The sequence below is a fragment of the Parus major genome, chromosome 3 (genome assembly GCF_001522545.3).
Source record: "Parus major isolate Abel chromosome 3, Parus_major1.1, whole genome shotgun sequence".
NCBI classification, from domain to species: Eukaryota; Metazoa; Chordata; class Aves; order Passeriformes; family Paridae; genus Parus; species Parus major.
Genome location: NC_031770.1, coordinates 1,422,929 through 1,438,901, shown reverse-complemented (window position 1 = coordinate 1,438,901; position 15,973 = coordinate 1,422,929). Strand labels below are relative to the sequence as shown.

Sequence of the window (15,973 nt, the reverse complement as noted above, 5' to 3'; positions counted from 1 at the left end):
GCCTGAAAGAACAAACCATGGTTGTGGCAATTGCTTTTGTTGGTGAATCTCACCTTTTTTCTTCTTAAATTTCTGTCACATACTAGAGAGAAAAACCCCTCCTGTCACAATGATAGAGATTATTTTTTTTTTACTGGAAACATTTCCTAGGAGCCTAAATTTCTGCCAGCACTCAGAAAAAGCTTAGATGTGCCAATACTGAACAGCTCTACATAGTTCCAGTTCCTTAGCAATTCCAGGTTTAAGTGCAGTCCGTTCATAACTGAACTGAAATGAAGTGATAATAATCACTTCATTCCAGGAATGAAGGGATATCACTCCCTGCTGCTTCCTCCAGCACAGAAAAGAGGAAGAGAAAGGGGTAATTGTGTGATGACATTTAGTCAACAATTTATTTGAAAGCCAAAAATATAAATTTTTTATACTTATGCATTACATAATACTGCCTAATAATATAATATTGTATATATAGATATAGATATATACACACACACTGTTTATATGTATTTGTGAGCGTACATATGTTTAAAAACCCCAAACACAATCCTGACAATGGCAATGGCTGAGGTGGGTCACAGAAACTCCAGCTCTGTTGATAGCAGCCTGTGACAGCTGCAGCAGATGTTCAGTTTTGAGGGGCTCATGTTGATAAAATTGTTATATCTGATAGGGAGGAAGAAAGCAGAAAAAAATGTGTGCAGGGCACTAAACTGTCATCCTATATAAAGTGACTCCTACCAAACTAAATGACAAGGTAAAAGAACATTTACCCCTAGGCAGTGGGGAGTCCCACAGATTGAAAATGAAAAACAACAGATACCACGAGGAAAATGTGAAATGCAATACACATTCAAATAACTATTTAATACACCAAGAAACAGGGCATTCTGAAGAGCTGAGTTATTTAACAGCAGTGTATTCATACCTCATTTAGTCTGTCCTCGGTTGAATCACAAAATACGTAGTTATTCCTAATTTAAATTATCTTATGACCCTTCACCAACAGGCAACAAAAATGCAATTGTGAAGTTATACTGATGTAGACACAAATGCCAAAATATTCCTTGCTCAGACAAATGCATGCTGCTTTCTCAGCTCCCTCACAGGAAAATCATGTTTTATCTCACATAAGGCCAGCTCTCAGAGAACAAGACTCTCTGTTCAGATTTACAATATTCTTAAAATAGGCATTTACAAAAATAAATAGCTGTCACCCATCTCCCATGCACATCTAAGATCTCCTCACATGACTAGTCACACTCGTGTATCCACCAGGCTCTGGAAAGTTAAAGATCCACAGCCTGGTTCCCATCAAAGCAAACAAACAAGCCCTGGAAATTCAAGTATTTTCTAGAAATTTTAGACATGGAAGGTTAGTTTACTTCCAAGCTTTTAAAATGATCCATCTGTGTAACAGAGCAATTCATATGTTCACACATAAGGCAGTGCCCACAGAACCATCATCATGGCTGGAAAGCAAATTATGTCTGTGGTAACTCCTCAGAAAGGGAAGAGAAATAGCAAAAAGTGAGCACAGAGTCTGGGAATTTAGCAAGTTCTCTGAATCAGATAACTTCCCTTCTCTGCTGGCTACAAAATGGGTAGTTGGGGAAAAACATGAAGGGAAAAGGTTCAGAACCTCTAGTGTTATTTTAGGCACCAGACTTGGTAGAGGTTTGAGGAAAGCTGCCCTTATACATGAAGTGAATTCAGGTCCAGCCTTTGAGGTCTCAAGGAGCATCACAGCCAGACAATGGAAAGAAACCACACAAAACCTGACACACTGTTCAAAGCCCACAAGCCACATCCAAATCCACCTCAACAGTAACTTGTCATGTTTATGGGCCTGCTTTACAATCACTTCAAAATGAACTCTTATCAAAAGAGTACTAAATACAGCAGGTTGCAAATAGAAAGTTATGCCATGTTGTTAAAGTTTTCCATAAGTAAAACTTCCAGTATTAAATTTCTAATTGCAGCAGGATGTCACTGGAAGAGTTCACCAACCTTCCTGTTCTGCTGAAAGACTCATTTTGAAAAGATGCACACAAACTACTTCAGCTTATCTGTCCTTCCTCGGAACCAGCTGCACTAGGATCCCTCCGAATATAAGACCCTCCCTATTATTCAAAACATGTATTTTAATGCAATATAAAGTTATTAATTATCCAACCAGTTATTAATTTAACCTGTGTTCTAATGGATGTGCAGCCAGTCACAGACACAAACAGGAAAGAGCAGGTGTGAAGTTATGACACCACCAAAATCCACAACATGCTGTATTTAAGGGAGATTACCATGATCCAAAGAATGCCTTTTAAACTTCTGTTTTGTGAGACTAATACAAGGAGTTATGTAAACAAACATGGAATTATGCCTTTCTATGTCTTTATGTAAGCACTGTGACTCATTTTCTTGCCTATTACTGTTATTTCTCTTTTTCTCTTGGTTTCTCAGCCAACTCTTCAGAGCAGAGATTGGGAACCTGTGCTTTCAGAGAAACCTTGCAGAGCTGGGCTCACCAGAGCCCTTTTTGCTGTATTTTAGGCTCAGTGCTGCAGTGGAGGCTGAAGAGTTTTGTGCCATTATGTAACTGCCTGGCAGCATGTAGCTTCAGGCAGCTATAATCTGGTTTACTGCTTGTCATTTGCTAATACTTGGGGTTTTTCTCTAGATTATGGTATCAGGGATGTCACGGGGGGTTTGCCTTCCCCTTCCCAGTAGGACAGAGAGCAGGCTTCAGCCGCAGCTGCTGGTGTGGGGAATACAGGACGTTCACTGCCCATGCCACCCGTGTGCCTCCTCCTGAGCAGCCGGAGCAGCGCCCCGTGCCCCGGCACACCGAGGGTGGGTCCCGCCGATGGCTCCTGTGCCGCTGGAGCCTGTGGCTGAGCAGAATCCCGGAGCACAAACCCGGGCTAAGATGCGGGTGGTGCTGCTCCAATAAAATCTGCTAATCGAGTGCATTCAGCGGGGTTGGGCAGACTTCCAGATTTAACCATACCGTGGCAGCCAGCCAGGAGTGGGAAATAGCAACACACTTGCTCGTGTGCAGGGACAGAGAAACAGGTCTCTGCATCGCTTCTTTCAGAGCATTAAAAATTACAAGCTATTAAAGAAGGCTTCACATGTCCTTGATAGCAGTTCAGACATCTACTTGCTTCTCTGTTCTCTTACATATTTCCTGAGCAAAATATCATTTTTCCTTCATTCTTTTCACCCATGCCAAATAAGACAAAGAGATATATCACACCTAATTCTTCAGTACAAACCTAAGGTGAGAATTACAATGGACAAGCTCTCCCTGGGAAGGGAGCAGCCAAGAGCCAGTGTGAGGCCTCCTTCTGCCCATTCTGCAAACAAAACTAAAATGCTAGTTTTCATGCTGTATTTTATTTCTCTCTCCATGAAATCTATCTTCTTAGAGAAGAAAAAATAAATAAATTTGAAAATCTGATAGAAGCCATGGGAAAATTAAATATGAAATAAAATTAACAAAAAACACAAAACCCTATTATCTTGGCTAAATTCTATTTCAAAGGAAGAAATGACTTTAGATCTATTTTCTTAAGATTGCAATTATTTCTAAAATTGCTTTTTTCACAAAACTATTAGTGTTCTGCCAGGGAGAACCTGAATTTATGACAAGTGATTTTAAAAAGGATATATTTTTTATAATCTGAACTGTCCTTGCCAGAGAGGAGATAAGATGGAAGAGAGATGAGCCTAAAACAGATGTGTAAATTCCTTTAAAAAAATGTTTTTCCTATCCTTAATGGAAGAGAAATAATGAAAATTAATTCTCTTAATTTATTCATTGCCAAAATTTTCTGTCACAATATGAAATGTCAAATTTTCATTTGAAATGAATTTGAAATATTAATTTGGAGATCTGTGATACAATTATATCACAAACTCTATATTCCAGAGTCCCATATCCAAAAGAAGGTCCCCAAGATTTTGAGTGCATTCTGAATAGCATGATCTGTAATATAGAAACCAATAGATTAAAGAATGCATTGTGGGAAATAAAAGGAGGAAAATGCCACACACAAAGTTAAAGAAAAGGCAAGTAGCATTTCTTTACCCCCATTTTTTAACAACATTAAACAATTAAAAATCTCAGCAAGTCTCAAAGAAGAGAATGGGAGTGTATGTGGAAGGTAACAGAGCTCTGTTGTGCATCTCTTGCAAATGCTCAGTGAATTTTTACTTATTGACACAATTAATGAATGCTGCCAGACCCACAGAGTTATGTTAACCCAACATGCAGCTAAGCAGCTACTGCAGAATTCCTGTCTGGGATTTGGGTGAGCTGCTTGTTCTAAGTGTCGTTGGTAAAATTCTCTTTTCTGCAACCCCATAGCCCGGGTGCAACTCTTTCAAACTCGGTTCCAGCATTATCCAGTGAAAGGGCCACCAAGGCAGAAGCTGGGCATTGTGGAACCAGTAACTCTGGGCTAGACCTCAGCTGTGCCGAGCCTCACGTTTACACAGCCAGCCCCAGCAGGTCAGGTGAGAGCAGAGGGACACCTCACTGCAAGGCCACAGCCACACACCCAAGCTAACCACCCAGAGAACTCCCTGGGGAAAGGCAGGTGCATTATTCCCCTCTTGGGAGGGAGGGAGGGAGGGGCTGTATTATAAGGGATGCAGCACAGAGATGCCCATCCCAAAGCAGCTCAAGGTCCCCAACAGAACCACACAAACCTCCTCAGTCTGACAAGCATAAGCTTTAGAATAGCTCTTTCAGCTAAAGACAGCTTTCATAAAGACTCAGTATAATATCCTTCTGGACACTTGTGGCCACTTTCAGATGCCACATATTTTAAAACACCCAAACAAACCCCCTGTGGAAGTAAAAGGCCAACAATCACTGCATCTGCCCAAGACCTGGATTCAGGAATACAACTGCATATTATAAACTTGTTTTACAGACAGTAAAAGAGAGCAGTTTCACTGAACAGCATTTCAATTTTTTTTTGTTTTAAATAAATAATTTCTAAACAGATGAGAATCCCTCAGAATCCTAGAGGGATCAGGAACCTGCTGTAGACCTACTGCTAAAACCTCATTTAAGTGATTTAAGTGCAGCCACACTTGTACATGCTCAGCACCGGTGTGACCAGGGCCAGAGAGCAGGTCCCAGTGGCCTCATCTCTGATCTGCTGCCAGAGAGAAGCCACAGAGAAAGCTCAGCTTTTACCTAATCATAGATTCCATCATTGGGAGAAGCCAAAAGGTCCTTTCAGTGCTTTACAAATAGTGCTCAAACACTAGAGAGATGAAAGGAAAAGTTAAAGAAATTGACATTTCACACTTTTTCTGGTCAGACAGCAGCTGACTGTGACCAACCTCTAGTTAAAGGGCTCTTAGGATACAGAGAAGGAAGCCTGGTCTGCCTCGTCACGGTGAAGGCAAAAGGGCTCCAGCCTTAACTGTACCTACAGCTGTAAAAAACTGAGGGTGCATTTTATTGTCTTTTTTACTACAGTTCATTTCTAAAATAAACAAAACCTCTTTAAAAAGCCCAGAAAATTCTTCTTCAAAAGTATGGCTCATCTTGCCCAAAGCTGTTATTTTGCAGTTAATATTTGCAACTCATAGGTTACTACCACAGTAAATGACACTTGCAGTATTTACCTTTGCATATGGAGGACAGTTTCTGAGGACAAGAAAGCAGATGTTTGGCACGAATAGATGCCAGATTTTCATGTAGGATTATACCTAGCACATTAAAGCCTGCTAAAATAATGGAGGCACTCAAAATTCCCTATAAAAAATGCAGTAAAATCTTTTGGAACAAGGAGTGTTAGGCAGCCAAAATAGCAGGGTTGCTGTATCACTCTGAGAGTAGCCTTTATCTTTTATTTATTATTTTATGTTCTGTTCAAATCACCATCATTTTGGTGGATTTCCATCCATCTGTCACAGAAGAAAGAACAGACTTCATTGCCAGCACCCACAGAAGTTCCAGCAATAAGGTTAAGCATACCAAGGTTCATTGTGCTGCTGGAATGTTTCAAGAAGCTTGACATAAACAAACACTCAGCCTTAAGATCAGGCCTCACTAAACCTTAGAGGTCTGTTCCCAGGCCTTTATAAATACCACCTGTAAAGGGGAATTAAAATTCAACGTGTCTCTTGGACAGCCAGTGCAGACAACTAAATGTTCCTGGGCTAGAAATGCACCTCATGAAAAACAAGCTGATGTTCCAAAGAACTGTCTTTAGGTGGGAAAAAAGGAGGCATTTTTGCTCTTTACCAAGGTTCCCAAAAACCTGAGCAGCTGGCAAATCAGCAGAAGACCTTTTTACAGACCTCAAATCCCCTCTTACTTTCACACAGAAGCATTCCAATACTTGGAGCTGTAGAATTTTTATTTTTTTTTTTAATTTGAAATTAAGTTAACTAGTATGAAAACATTTTCTGTGAGTTTTCATCCTGGTAAAGAGTGATTACACACAACTACCTGACCATCACTACTCCTGGCCATCTGATATCAAGTCGAAATAAGTAAAAAAAAATGCAGAGACTTAACACATAGGAAATGTAAAAAAAATGTATTAAAAAATTAGGTTTAGACTGCTCTGGTTAAAGGCTGTGGTTAAATGATTGACCATTCTCAACAACATATAGTGGCAAATGCCTGCTGGGTTTCTCTCCATTTTTAACTGGTCTAAGTACTTCTAAATCACTTTCAATAAGATACTGTAACTGTATATTTCAGCACATCTGATGCATTAACACAGATATTTAAGAATCCAATTTATAGCAGCACACACCCTGATAAAGACTTCAAATCTAATCAGAGCACAGCGCTGGAGTAGAGGCAAAATAGGCCACTGGAACTTCATGGAATAAACAGCATTTTCCCCAGGTTTTCCAGCATTGAAAGCAAATGAAGCAACAAGCTGATTAGAGGAGTTTTTATGGGGAGTTATTTTCTTTCATATGAAACTCATTTAACAACTTGCTGTCTCAAAACAGTTCCCAAAAGCCTGCCTCACCCAGGTGTGCCATGTCTGTCAGGTTTGGATGGCTTGGTGGGGGCACTGGTGTGGCATCTGCCAAGAAACAGGGCTGGAATTTCTGTTGTTGAAAATGTCTCCTGTGCTCTCCTTAGGTCACTGAATTTCAGCAGCCCTGTGGGGTCACCTCGGGCGCCTGAAGCCCAGGGTTAGCTCAAGTTGCAGAAAGTGCAGCTCCCATGCACTCATGATAAACAATAACCACAGTAACCTCAACACCCCTCTACAACATCTGCTGTCTCCATCCAAATGGTGGCAACTGAAATTTAAAGTATTTTAGATCTCTTCAAATAAGTATAACCTTCTAAATGGAAATATTATAACACAATATTAAATAAAAAATATTAAAGTACAATTTAGATCTTGTCTCTGAGGGTTTTAATTTGCATAGCTCTGCCATCAATTTACTAATTCCAAAATTGTATTTACTGTGGTCAGCAATACACAACATTGCTCGAAGCATATTACTCCTTTTTTCCCCACAGCAGCAGGACAAGAAAACCACATCCTGACACATATCCTATCTCCTGAAACGACCCTTGTGGAGAACAAGCCAGGCCTCCCTGGGCTCCCGCAGCCCAGTAAATCCCGTCCCCGCTGGCACGGCCGCGGTTTTAATCTCAATCTGTCAGCACAGAGGCACCCCCCTGCACACTTAGAGTAATATTCTGATAAATCTGATGCTGCTGGTACACTGTGAGCAGCCTTACATAAACAACAGCTCTGGAATCCATGGATAACAGGAGGGCTTTGCAGGTAGTACAGAGACCTGGGAGAGCGAGCAGGCTTGCTGCCTCACGAGAGACTACCACGGAGGCACCCGGGATACAAAACTGCTTTTGTAAACTCATAACATACAAAGTATCAGATTCCACAAGAAACCAGGGTTTATAACAATGTAACATATTCAGGACAACTGTTCAGTACTGCAGGAATGCTTGGAACTCAAAACCAGGGAGAAGTAACTTGTCACTCCACCAGAGGAAAAATTCTCAGGGTTAGGAATCTCTGTTAACAAATGACTTCTGCAGAAACAGATGAAATCAGTTGTATTTTAAGTGATAGTGAGAAGTATCTCAACTGCTTATATTTTTATTTTTGCTGTTTGCCGTGGCTTTTACATGCACAGTTTGAAGAAAAATTATAGGAAAGAACTGTCTCCATTCAACACTTAACTGAGAGAAAAGCAAGGATTGATGTAACTGATCACTGCTCCACAAGCAATGCAGAACATTGAAGTAAGAAAACCTGTTCTTTTGAAAGCTTTCAATTGCTGTCAAAGCTAATGCTCTGGAGGTTACTCACAAATTCCTCTGCAAATCAGGGCTCACTTTAAGGTTAAATGGGTGGTTCAGGATCTCAGGAGGAAGTCTGGAAGCACAGCACCTGGTGGTGGCATTGCACAGAAAACGGGACAATTCCAAGCTCCCTTGTTCCTGCTCAGAACATCGACCTTATTAGCTGAGTGCAGAACATTCAGTTCCTGTACAGGCACAACTCGCCTTTCAAATGTGAAGCTTGGGGAAAATGGCATTTTTCCAATACAATGCAATTTAATCCAATACATTCTGGTCTGCTTTAGCCCAAATGAAATTATGTCTAGTTGCATTATTTTGATGCAAAACAAGAGGCAGAACTATTAATCTTGGAGAACATATTAAACATACAAACCTGCCCTTTTCACCAAGGACAAAATATCCCCACTCATGACTTCAGTAAACAGAAGGTAACACATGGCATTACTTCAGAGAATCATCGTCTTTTTCAACAAAACAGCGTTCTCAAAACCACAAAAAAATTCACAGAAGGAGATAACAGCAGTCCTTGGAAGAAGATCTTCCTACTTGAAGGTCTCCCAGTCTCAGTGATTCACGCTATTTTCCAAAATCCTTTTATTTTTTTTTTCTTCAAACAGTGTTTCAAACCTCTTTAGAAATGACAACCTGTTGGACTGCAAATGCACACCCTGCTGTTTAGAAGCTGGTCTCAGACAACTAAATCCCAACAAACCCAGAAAAATTGGATAAGTACATTCATCCCATTCATCTCAAATGGATGAGAGCTGTGAAGCTTAAAATGTGAGAATTTAAATTCCCGTATTTATTAGTCGTATCAGCAATGACCACACAAGGCAGCATCTACTCTGAAGGACTTACAGCGATGGGATATTACGTCAGTAGGCACAGCAAACCAGGAGTGCCAAGATGCAAACAACAGAATATTCCAGCAGCATTCTGGATAGCCTGTCCTTCCTTCAACCCCACGTGGTGACAGCAACAGTTCTTGGCCACTAAGAGCTGATATGAACTGCTGCTTGGCTTCTGCTCAGGCCTTCTGGACCCAAATGTTTCATTCTTTGTGGAAACTACAGTTTTCCACCAGAATTCTGATGGTGCTGCAGATCAGAAACAAAACCCATCTTTCCAAAGCATGAGTTGGACATTCAGCAAGTCCCTCAAGACACAACTACTTTGAACACATGGTTCTAGTTTCCTTTAAAGAGCACAATAGGCAGAAGCAGTGTCAAAGTATGAATACGAGGGATTCATTCTTTCTATCCCAGTTGCACCTTCTAAAGATGACACTGCCAAAAGCAGACTCCTAATGTGACAGGCTTTGAAGTAAAAGGTACAGAAGCTGTACAATACATTTAGTTTGGGGAGGGAAGTGCTGTCAAGTATTATAATAATTATTCAAACATAAGCACAGAAGTACACAACCCTTTACATGGATTACACTTCCTGTTCCAAAGAGTATCAAATTCTATGTCCATACCACAACCAAAACTTTTAATTTCATGATCCTGCAGATGCCTCTAAAATTCTGACTCTTATCTGAGCAGCCCAGTGTCTATTTTCAGCAGCCTTTTGGAGCTGATAATACCTTTGGAACCAAAATAACCCTTGATGCACATGCACTGTACTTGAGGAAAAGCTGCTGCTTTAACGCATCCTAGACAGGAGGAGAAGGATGCTACGAGGATGCACAGCAGCCAAAAGCTCTTCCTGGAAAAGTGGATGGCTTTCTGCAAACAAAGATTATGTGACAATTGTGTGGTTTGGTTACGGAGTGTCAAAACTCTGGCTTCAGCAGATGCTTCCACAGCACTCCCACACCATGAGTCACCTGGGACTGTTCTGGTTTCACATCATCCAGGAAATGCTTCATTCATGCTGAATTGGGTGAACAGGGAGGGCAGCAGATAGCTGTGCTCAGAGGAGTGGCATCACCAGGCAACATCCTTCGTGAGGATATTCTAGGCTCAGATTTCTCTCATCAAGTAGTAGCTACAATAATTCTCTATTTTACTGATGGAAATTTCTGTATTCTGGACAGATTTTTTAAAGACTACCTTGAACACTGTAAGTGCATTTTTATTTTGTGAGGTGCAGTAAAAAATCAGCATTTCTGTAGGGCAAAAACATCAATCAAATCCACTTCTCAGGCAGAATTTGAGAAAAAAACAAGGAACTGGACAGATGAGGAGCAAGACCTGTCCTTCTGTAGCCATCTTGCACCAGCATGCTTGGGATTTTTTGCCTGAAGTGCAAACAGCTGAACTTGATTAGAATTTACATTTTCTGGATGATATTAAACCCAGATTAGTTTTAGCTACGTGTCATATTTGTGGCACTCTCGTGCTGGGATTTGCTGAGGGCGAGGAGAGCTACACCTGCCTTCTGTACGAGGTCAGAATCGATGAGCTGGGGTCCCAGATCTGGAAACATCAAGGTACTGGAGCCACGATTTTGCAGCGCTGTTGCACTGAGCTCTTTCCAGTGCTGAAATCAAGTGCTTAGCTTTTGGTGCAGTGCAATAGAAAAACTTAACCTTCCCTCCCTTATTATTGCAACATTTTCAAGCCTTGCTACAAAATAATGATAATCAACAGTATCTACAGATTCAGCTCTCGCAGAGACTGCCGCTAACAAATCCGAGCTGCTCTAAACCGGCAGGTCCAAGCCGAGCTGTAAGAGGCGAGGAGGGGGTATTCTGCCAGCACTACATTCTCCTCCCTTCCCTTTAAACCCCACCCCACCCCACCACCAGAGAAGTCAGCCCCCTTACCTGATAATATCATCGTTGTGCCCGAGGAAGAATTTCTGGCTGTGCTCCCTGGTGTTGTAAACCACGCCGACTCCAGCCACGAAGTACACCACCTCTTTCCCTGCCGTGTAGTACAGGTTGTTGCGGCACTGGTGGCCCCGGTAGCCGTACACCCACTCCAGCCGGAGCTGGCAGCGCGGAGCCGTCCGATCCGCCATGATAACCAGCCCCCTGCCCACCGGCACACACAGCCGAGCGCCGGCCCGCCTTCCCCCGGCACGCTCTCCCCTTCCGAACGGCGGCGATCCCCGCCCGCCTGCCGAAGCCTCAGGTGTCCCTTCCGCGCGGGGATGGGGATGGGGATGGGCAGCGCATCCGCGGATCCGGGCTGCTGCCGCCGCTGCCGCGCTACCGCCGCGCCGCCACCATCATCTGCTGCCGCCGCTGCCCAGGACGAGCCGCCGCCGCTCCGCCGCCGCTGCGCGACCCGGGCAACTTCTCGGGGGCACAAAAACACACCTACATAAGCAGCAGACACGGCTTTTTTTTGTTTTCCCAAGGCAAAGTAACTTCTGTGCGTCACCAGCACCACCTGCCAAAGTCTCCCCGCTGCGTCTCCCGTGTTGCACCTTCTTGGCTTCCTGCAGAAAGATTGCTGGGCGCTCTTCTTTTTAACATATCTACCCTCGGGGCCAGAGCTGGAAGAGAAGAGAACACAAAACCTGTGCGCTAGAACCGCAGAGTGCACGTGTGTTTAAAATGCAAAGAGATTGCCTGGACGAGGGAGCTCTGCTTGGATAGGGGAACTCTCCTTGCATAGGGGAGCTGTTCTTGGATGGATGCTGTGGCCACTCTGGGTGGTCTGGGGGGCTTCTGAAGCTTTTCAGCAGGATCCAGTGCTCCCAGTCCTCATACAAATCCTCTCTTTCAATATCATCTCATATATAACATCCAGCATAAATATGGGAATATTACCCCACCTTTCCTCACCCCCAGCAACCAAAAACTTCTTTTTTCGAGTCTATAGCAACTGTGTAATTAAGACAATCTTACTTCCCTGTTTTCAGTCACAAAACACTCCCAAGTCATCATGAGATAGAAGGGACTTAGGCTTGCTTTTTTTTTTGCTTTTTTTTTGCTTTTTTTTTCCCCCCACCTTTTTTTTTCCACTGTCATCCTTTGGAATGATATTATAAGGAACACATTTCCTCTCTTGCCTTCTGCTTTTCCTAAAGCAGAATTCATATTACCATTATCTGTCGAGCTTGGTTGCTGCATGTTGTTGGTGATAAGACATCCACTGCTTTATAGTATGATTGCACAGGAGCCCAAACCCAGCCCTCAAGAAACTCACTCCAGAAGGCCACAACCGCAGGGAAGAGGATGCAGAGGAGCAGAACCAAACACCCATTCACAGTGCTCAGCGCCAGACGGACGGGAAGAGGGAATTCCAAGGCTGACGGCCCCTGTACCTTTTCCCACACAACACGCCTCACACCGACCGAGCTGAAGAGCTGCGTGCCGGCACCGCTCTCACACGGGGTAACGCCGGCAGCACTCCAGAACACGGCAGCGGGACACCCGGCCTCGGGGAATGCGAGCCCCGGAGGCTCGGGAGCCGCCTCCGGCAGGAGCGCCGGCCCCGGGCGGGCGGGGGGGCGGCCGGAGCCCTCACGACGCCAGCCCTGAGGCGGAGCCGCCTTCCCGCCTCACGGGGCGCGCGCGGACGGCGGCGCGCGGCCCTTCCCGCCCTTCCTCCTGAGGGGGCCCAACCCTGAGGGGAGCGCGGTGCCCTCAGCCACGCCCGGAGCGGCCCAGCCCGGCCCTGCCCCGCAAGCGCAGATTTAGGAAAAAAAACCCAAAACCAACATCTTTCCATCTTTCTGCTTTCCCCGTGTGCATTAGTCTTCAAAAGTCTCACAAAATACAACCAAATTCGCACTCATCTTTTTAAACTCCTTCCCCAGCAGCCGCTCATCACAAGCATCTTGTTTTACCGTAGAATCGTGGAAATCACTGCCCCTCACGAATTCTTCATCCTTTCCCACCTTAATTCCCAATTCTTAATACCTTTCCCTGGTATTATTCTGTGGAATAACTTCCATATGATCCCAGCTTTCATTTTATGATTTTTTTTGGTTAGTTCTCTAATTTACATAATAAAATTAATCAATATGACAGATAGGCTCTTCGCCTATCCAATCAGGGCAAATAAAAAATTAGTTTCAAGCCTCTGCTGCCGTGGCTGTCACTGCTCTGTGATTGACAGCAGTCAAGCTGGACTTTGTATTTAACATATAGGAAAATGCATATCCTGCATTTTGGAAAAAAATATATATATAATTTATTATCATTATTTTAGCAATTAATTACACTAGTCATGAACAAATACCCCATAAAAACTGCAAAGAAAAACTTCAAACATGTGGAGCAACACAAATTCAGTTTCATTCATTTTCCTATAATCTGTGCTCTCAGGAATTTGGTACATTTTTGATGGTGATTGAATTAATTCAATTAATTTAAGCATGAGCTTTTTTGAATTTTTTTTAGCAATTAAGAAAAAAAAAAAAAAGGAATTATTACTTTCCTATTAGGAGCTGTCATGTTGCTGAGAATGTTCCTCAATGCTGCAGCCTGCTGTTCACTGTCAGCACAACATAAATATCCTGGATGCTCTCATGGACTGTTTTTGGATGTTAATTCCAGGTTCTGGAGCCCTCAGCACCACAAAGACAATGGAAGGAGCAACACAAGCCCAGACAAAGTGTGAACCTAAGTTTAAAATGGCATTTCTGTTAAAAAAAGGATATATTACTTCAGTTTTTTTTAAAAAAATATTATATATTATATATTCTGCCTGAATATACTTCCAATTTCACATAACTGTAAAAATGAATGTTTTAAAACATACCTAAAAACTTCATGAAAAGAGACATAAAAATTGGCAATAGCAGCAGCGTTTTTCCTCCTCATTGTGGCAAGGAGCCCACTGACCAGGGACACATATCCTTTATTTTACAACTTTTTCTTTAATATGAAATGTGAAAACCAACTAATGTAGACTCTTGGATAAATAGTACCTGAGTGACAGTCAGCACTCTGCCAAAGGGACCATTTGCTGCTGCTGTTGGGGTTTTTGATGGCTTTGAGGTTGGTTTTTGGGGTTTTTTGTCTGGTTGGTTGGTTGGTTTGCTTCTTTAAAGCAAACCTTGTATAGAAGATGCCAGAAAGCACCACATCTCAAATGAACTCCAATCCTCTGTACATCCTCATCCTGCCCACTCTGTACATATCCAAGAGCTGTGATCAACAATGAGCACCGAGGTTTTCCCTCCCAGAAACATCTGTGCTATGTCCTAGATCTCTGCTCCACAAAATAGCCTTTATAACTCCCATTTTTATGGATGAATGTACAGCAGATGCACAGAGATGGCACATTAATTGGCATTTCAAAATTGGTACCTCTTATTTGAGCTGCAAATGCTTTTAAAAATTATATAAAATCCCTAAGAAGTCAGGGGAGGGATCAGAAGCAGGAGCTGTGATCTAGTTCTGTTTATTTGTTGCCTGGCATTACATTAATCCAATCCTGACTGATGCCTCTTGGTGATTTTACAATTTAACTACAAAATCATAACAGGGGAATTGGCTCTAAGCTCTTATTCCCTGTGGGCAGAAATACTGATTTGCATTAATGAAACACTTGGATCCGGCCAGAAACAACGTTAGGAAGAAAGGAGAAAAGAAAAAACGGAGCCTTTTCCATCCTCATGCTCGTTTTGGAGAGACAAGCCTGGAGGGAAAGTCCTGACCAGTCATGACGGATTGGTTCTGCTGCTGTCCCAGAGCTGTGCAGGACAGCCAGGATGAAACCTCCCCATCACAGCTCCGCACTCGGTCACAGCGGCCCGAGGGCTCCCAGAGCCCCTCTCTCACCGGACACTGCCTCCTTCATCCAGCTGGGGTCTGTCTTTCTGCCATCTCTTCACAGAACCGCAGTGACCAATTTAAAATCAATGCAGAAAGCTTGAACTTCCCACAGAACTTCCTTTTTTCCTGCCACAGTGAGGATGGTGGAGGTCCTCACCTTTCCATATCCTGGCTGCCATACTTGACCCATCTTCCCTCCTACGATGATTTAGCAGAGACGTGTCTAAATCTTGCCACGTGTTTACATAAATCCTTAGAAATCTGACTTTCAGAGCGAAGAGAACTTTGATCCGAGCTCTTCATTCTCTCGAGGGAGCACCAATAACCCTCGGTGGCAGCGGCTCCGCCGCGGTTCAGCATCTCCCTGGACACAGTGACCTCTCATGGACGATGCTGGCACTCGGTGAGCAAGGGACAGTTTTGTCTCAGCTGGGCGTGGGAGGAGAGGAACAGCAGCAGCAACAAAAGACTTGTAACACAATTCGTGTTAGGCCCAGGTAGTTTTTGTCGTTACAACATAATGAGCCTCCCCAGTGTCTCATCTAACAGAGTATTGTGCGACATTCCTTACTTTGGAATATAAAGTAAATGATATTTGAGAAGCAGAAAAGCGTGTATTCGCACCGCACCGTAGCTGTGGTGTTCAGCACCACCGGGCTGATCAGCTGGGGGGTGGTGCTGAGCAGGGGAGGATCCGGCAGGCACGGACGCACGAAATGCTTTCCTTTCACTGCATGCCATCAGGTGTGGGAACGGCAGGCAGCCCGGCGGATGTCGCTGGCCGTGTGTCCTGGGGCTGTCCCGCGGGCGAGACCCCGGCTCCGCGGCCCGGCCGCTCGGGCTGTGCTGCATTATGACACACTGCGGATGCGCCCACGTGCGGCTCGGCCGGCTCCGCGGCGCCGGCAGCGGCACAGGAGACACTGGGCACAGGAGACACGGCAGAGAGACACGGCAGAGAG

At 43.7% G+C, this 15,973-nt stretch overlaps 1 protein-coding gene across 6 annotated transcripts in view; it reads right to left on the bottom strand.

Annotated features, from left to right (window-relative positions):
- EML6 (EMAP like 6) overlaps window positions 1-12,698 on the bottom strand; it is an 85,653-nt gene extending 72,955 nt beyond the window's left edge. For 3 of the 6 annotated variants that reach the window (XM_015621138.3, XM_015621143.3, XM_015621140.3), the window contains exons 1-2: window positions 12,433-12,698; window positions 11,100-11,776 (exon numbers count right to left, since the gene is read on the bottom strand). In XM_015621138.3, the coding sequence (XP_015476624.1) occupies window positions 11,100-11,296 (197 nt within the window). In that variant the 5' untranslated portion in view covers window positions 11,297-11,776; window positions 12,433-12,698. The remainder of the gene's footprint in view (window positions 1-11,099; window positions 11,777-12,432) is intronic. The other 3 variants (XM_015621144.3, XM_015621146.3, XM_015621139.3) reach the window with 2 other exon arrangements.
- Between the last annotated feature and the right edge of the window lie 3,275 nt (window positions 12,699-15,973).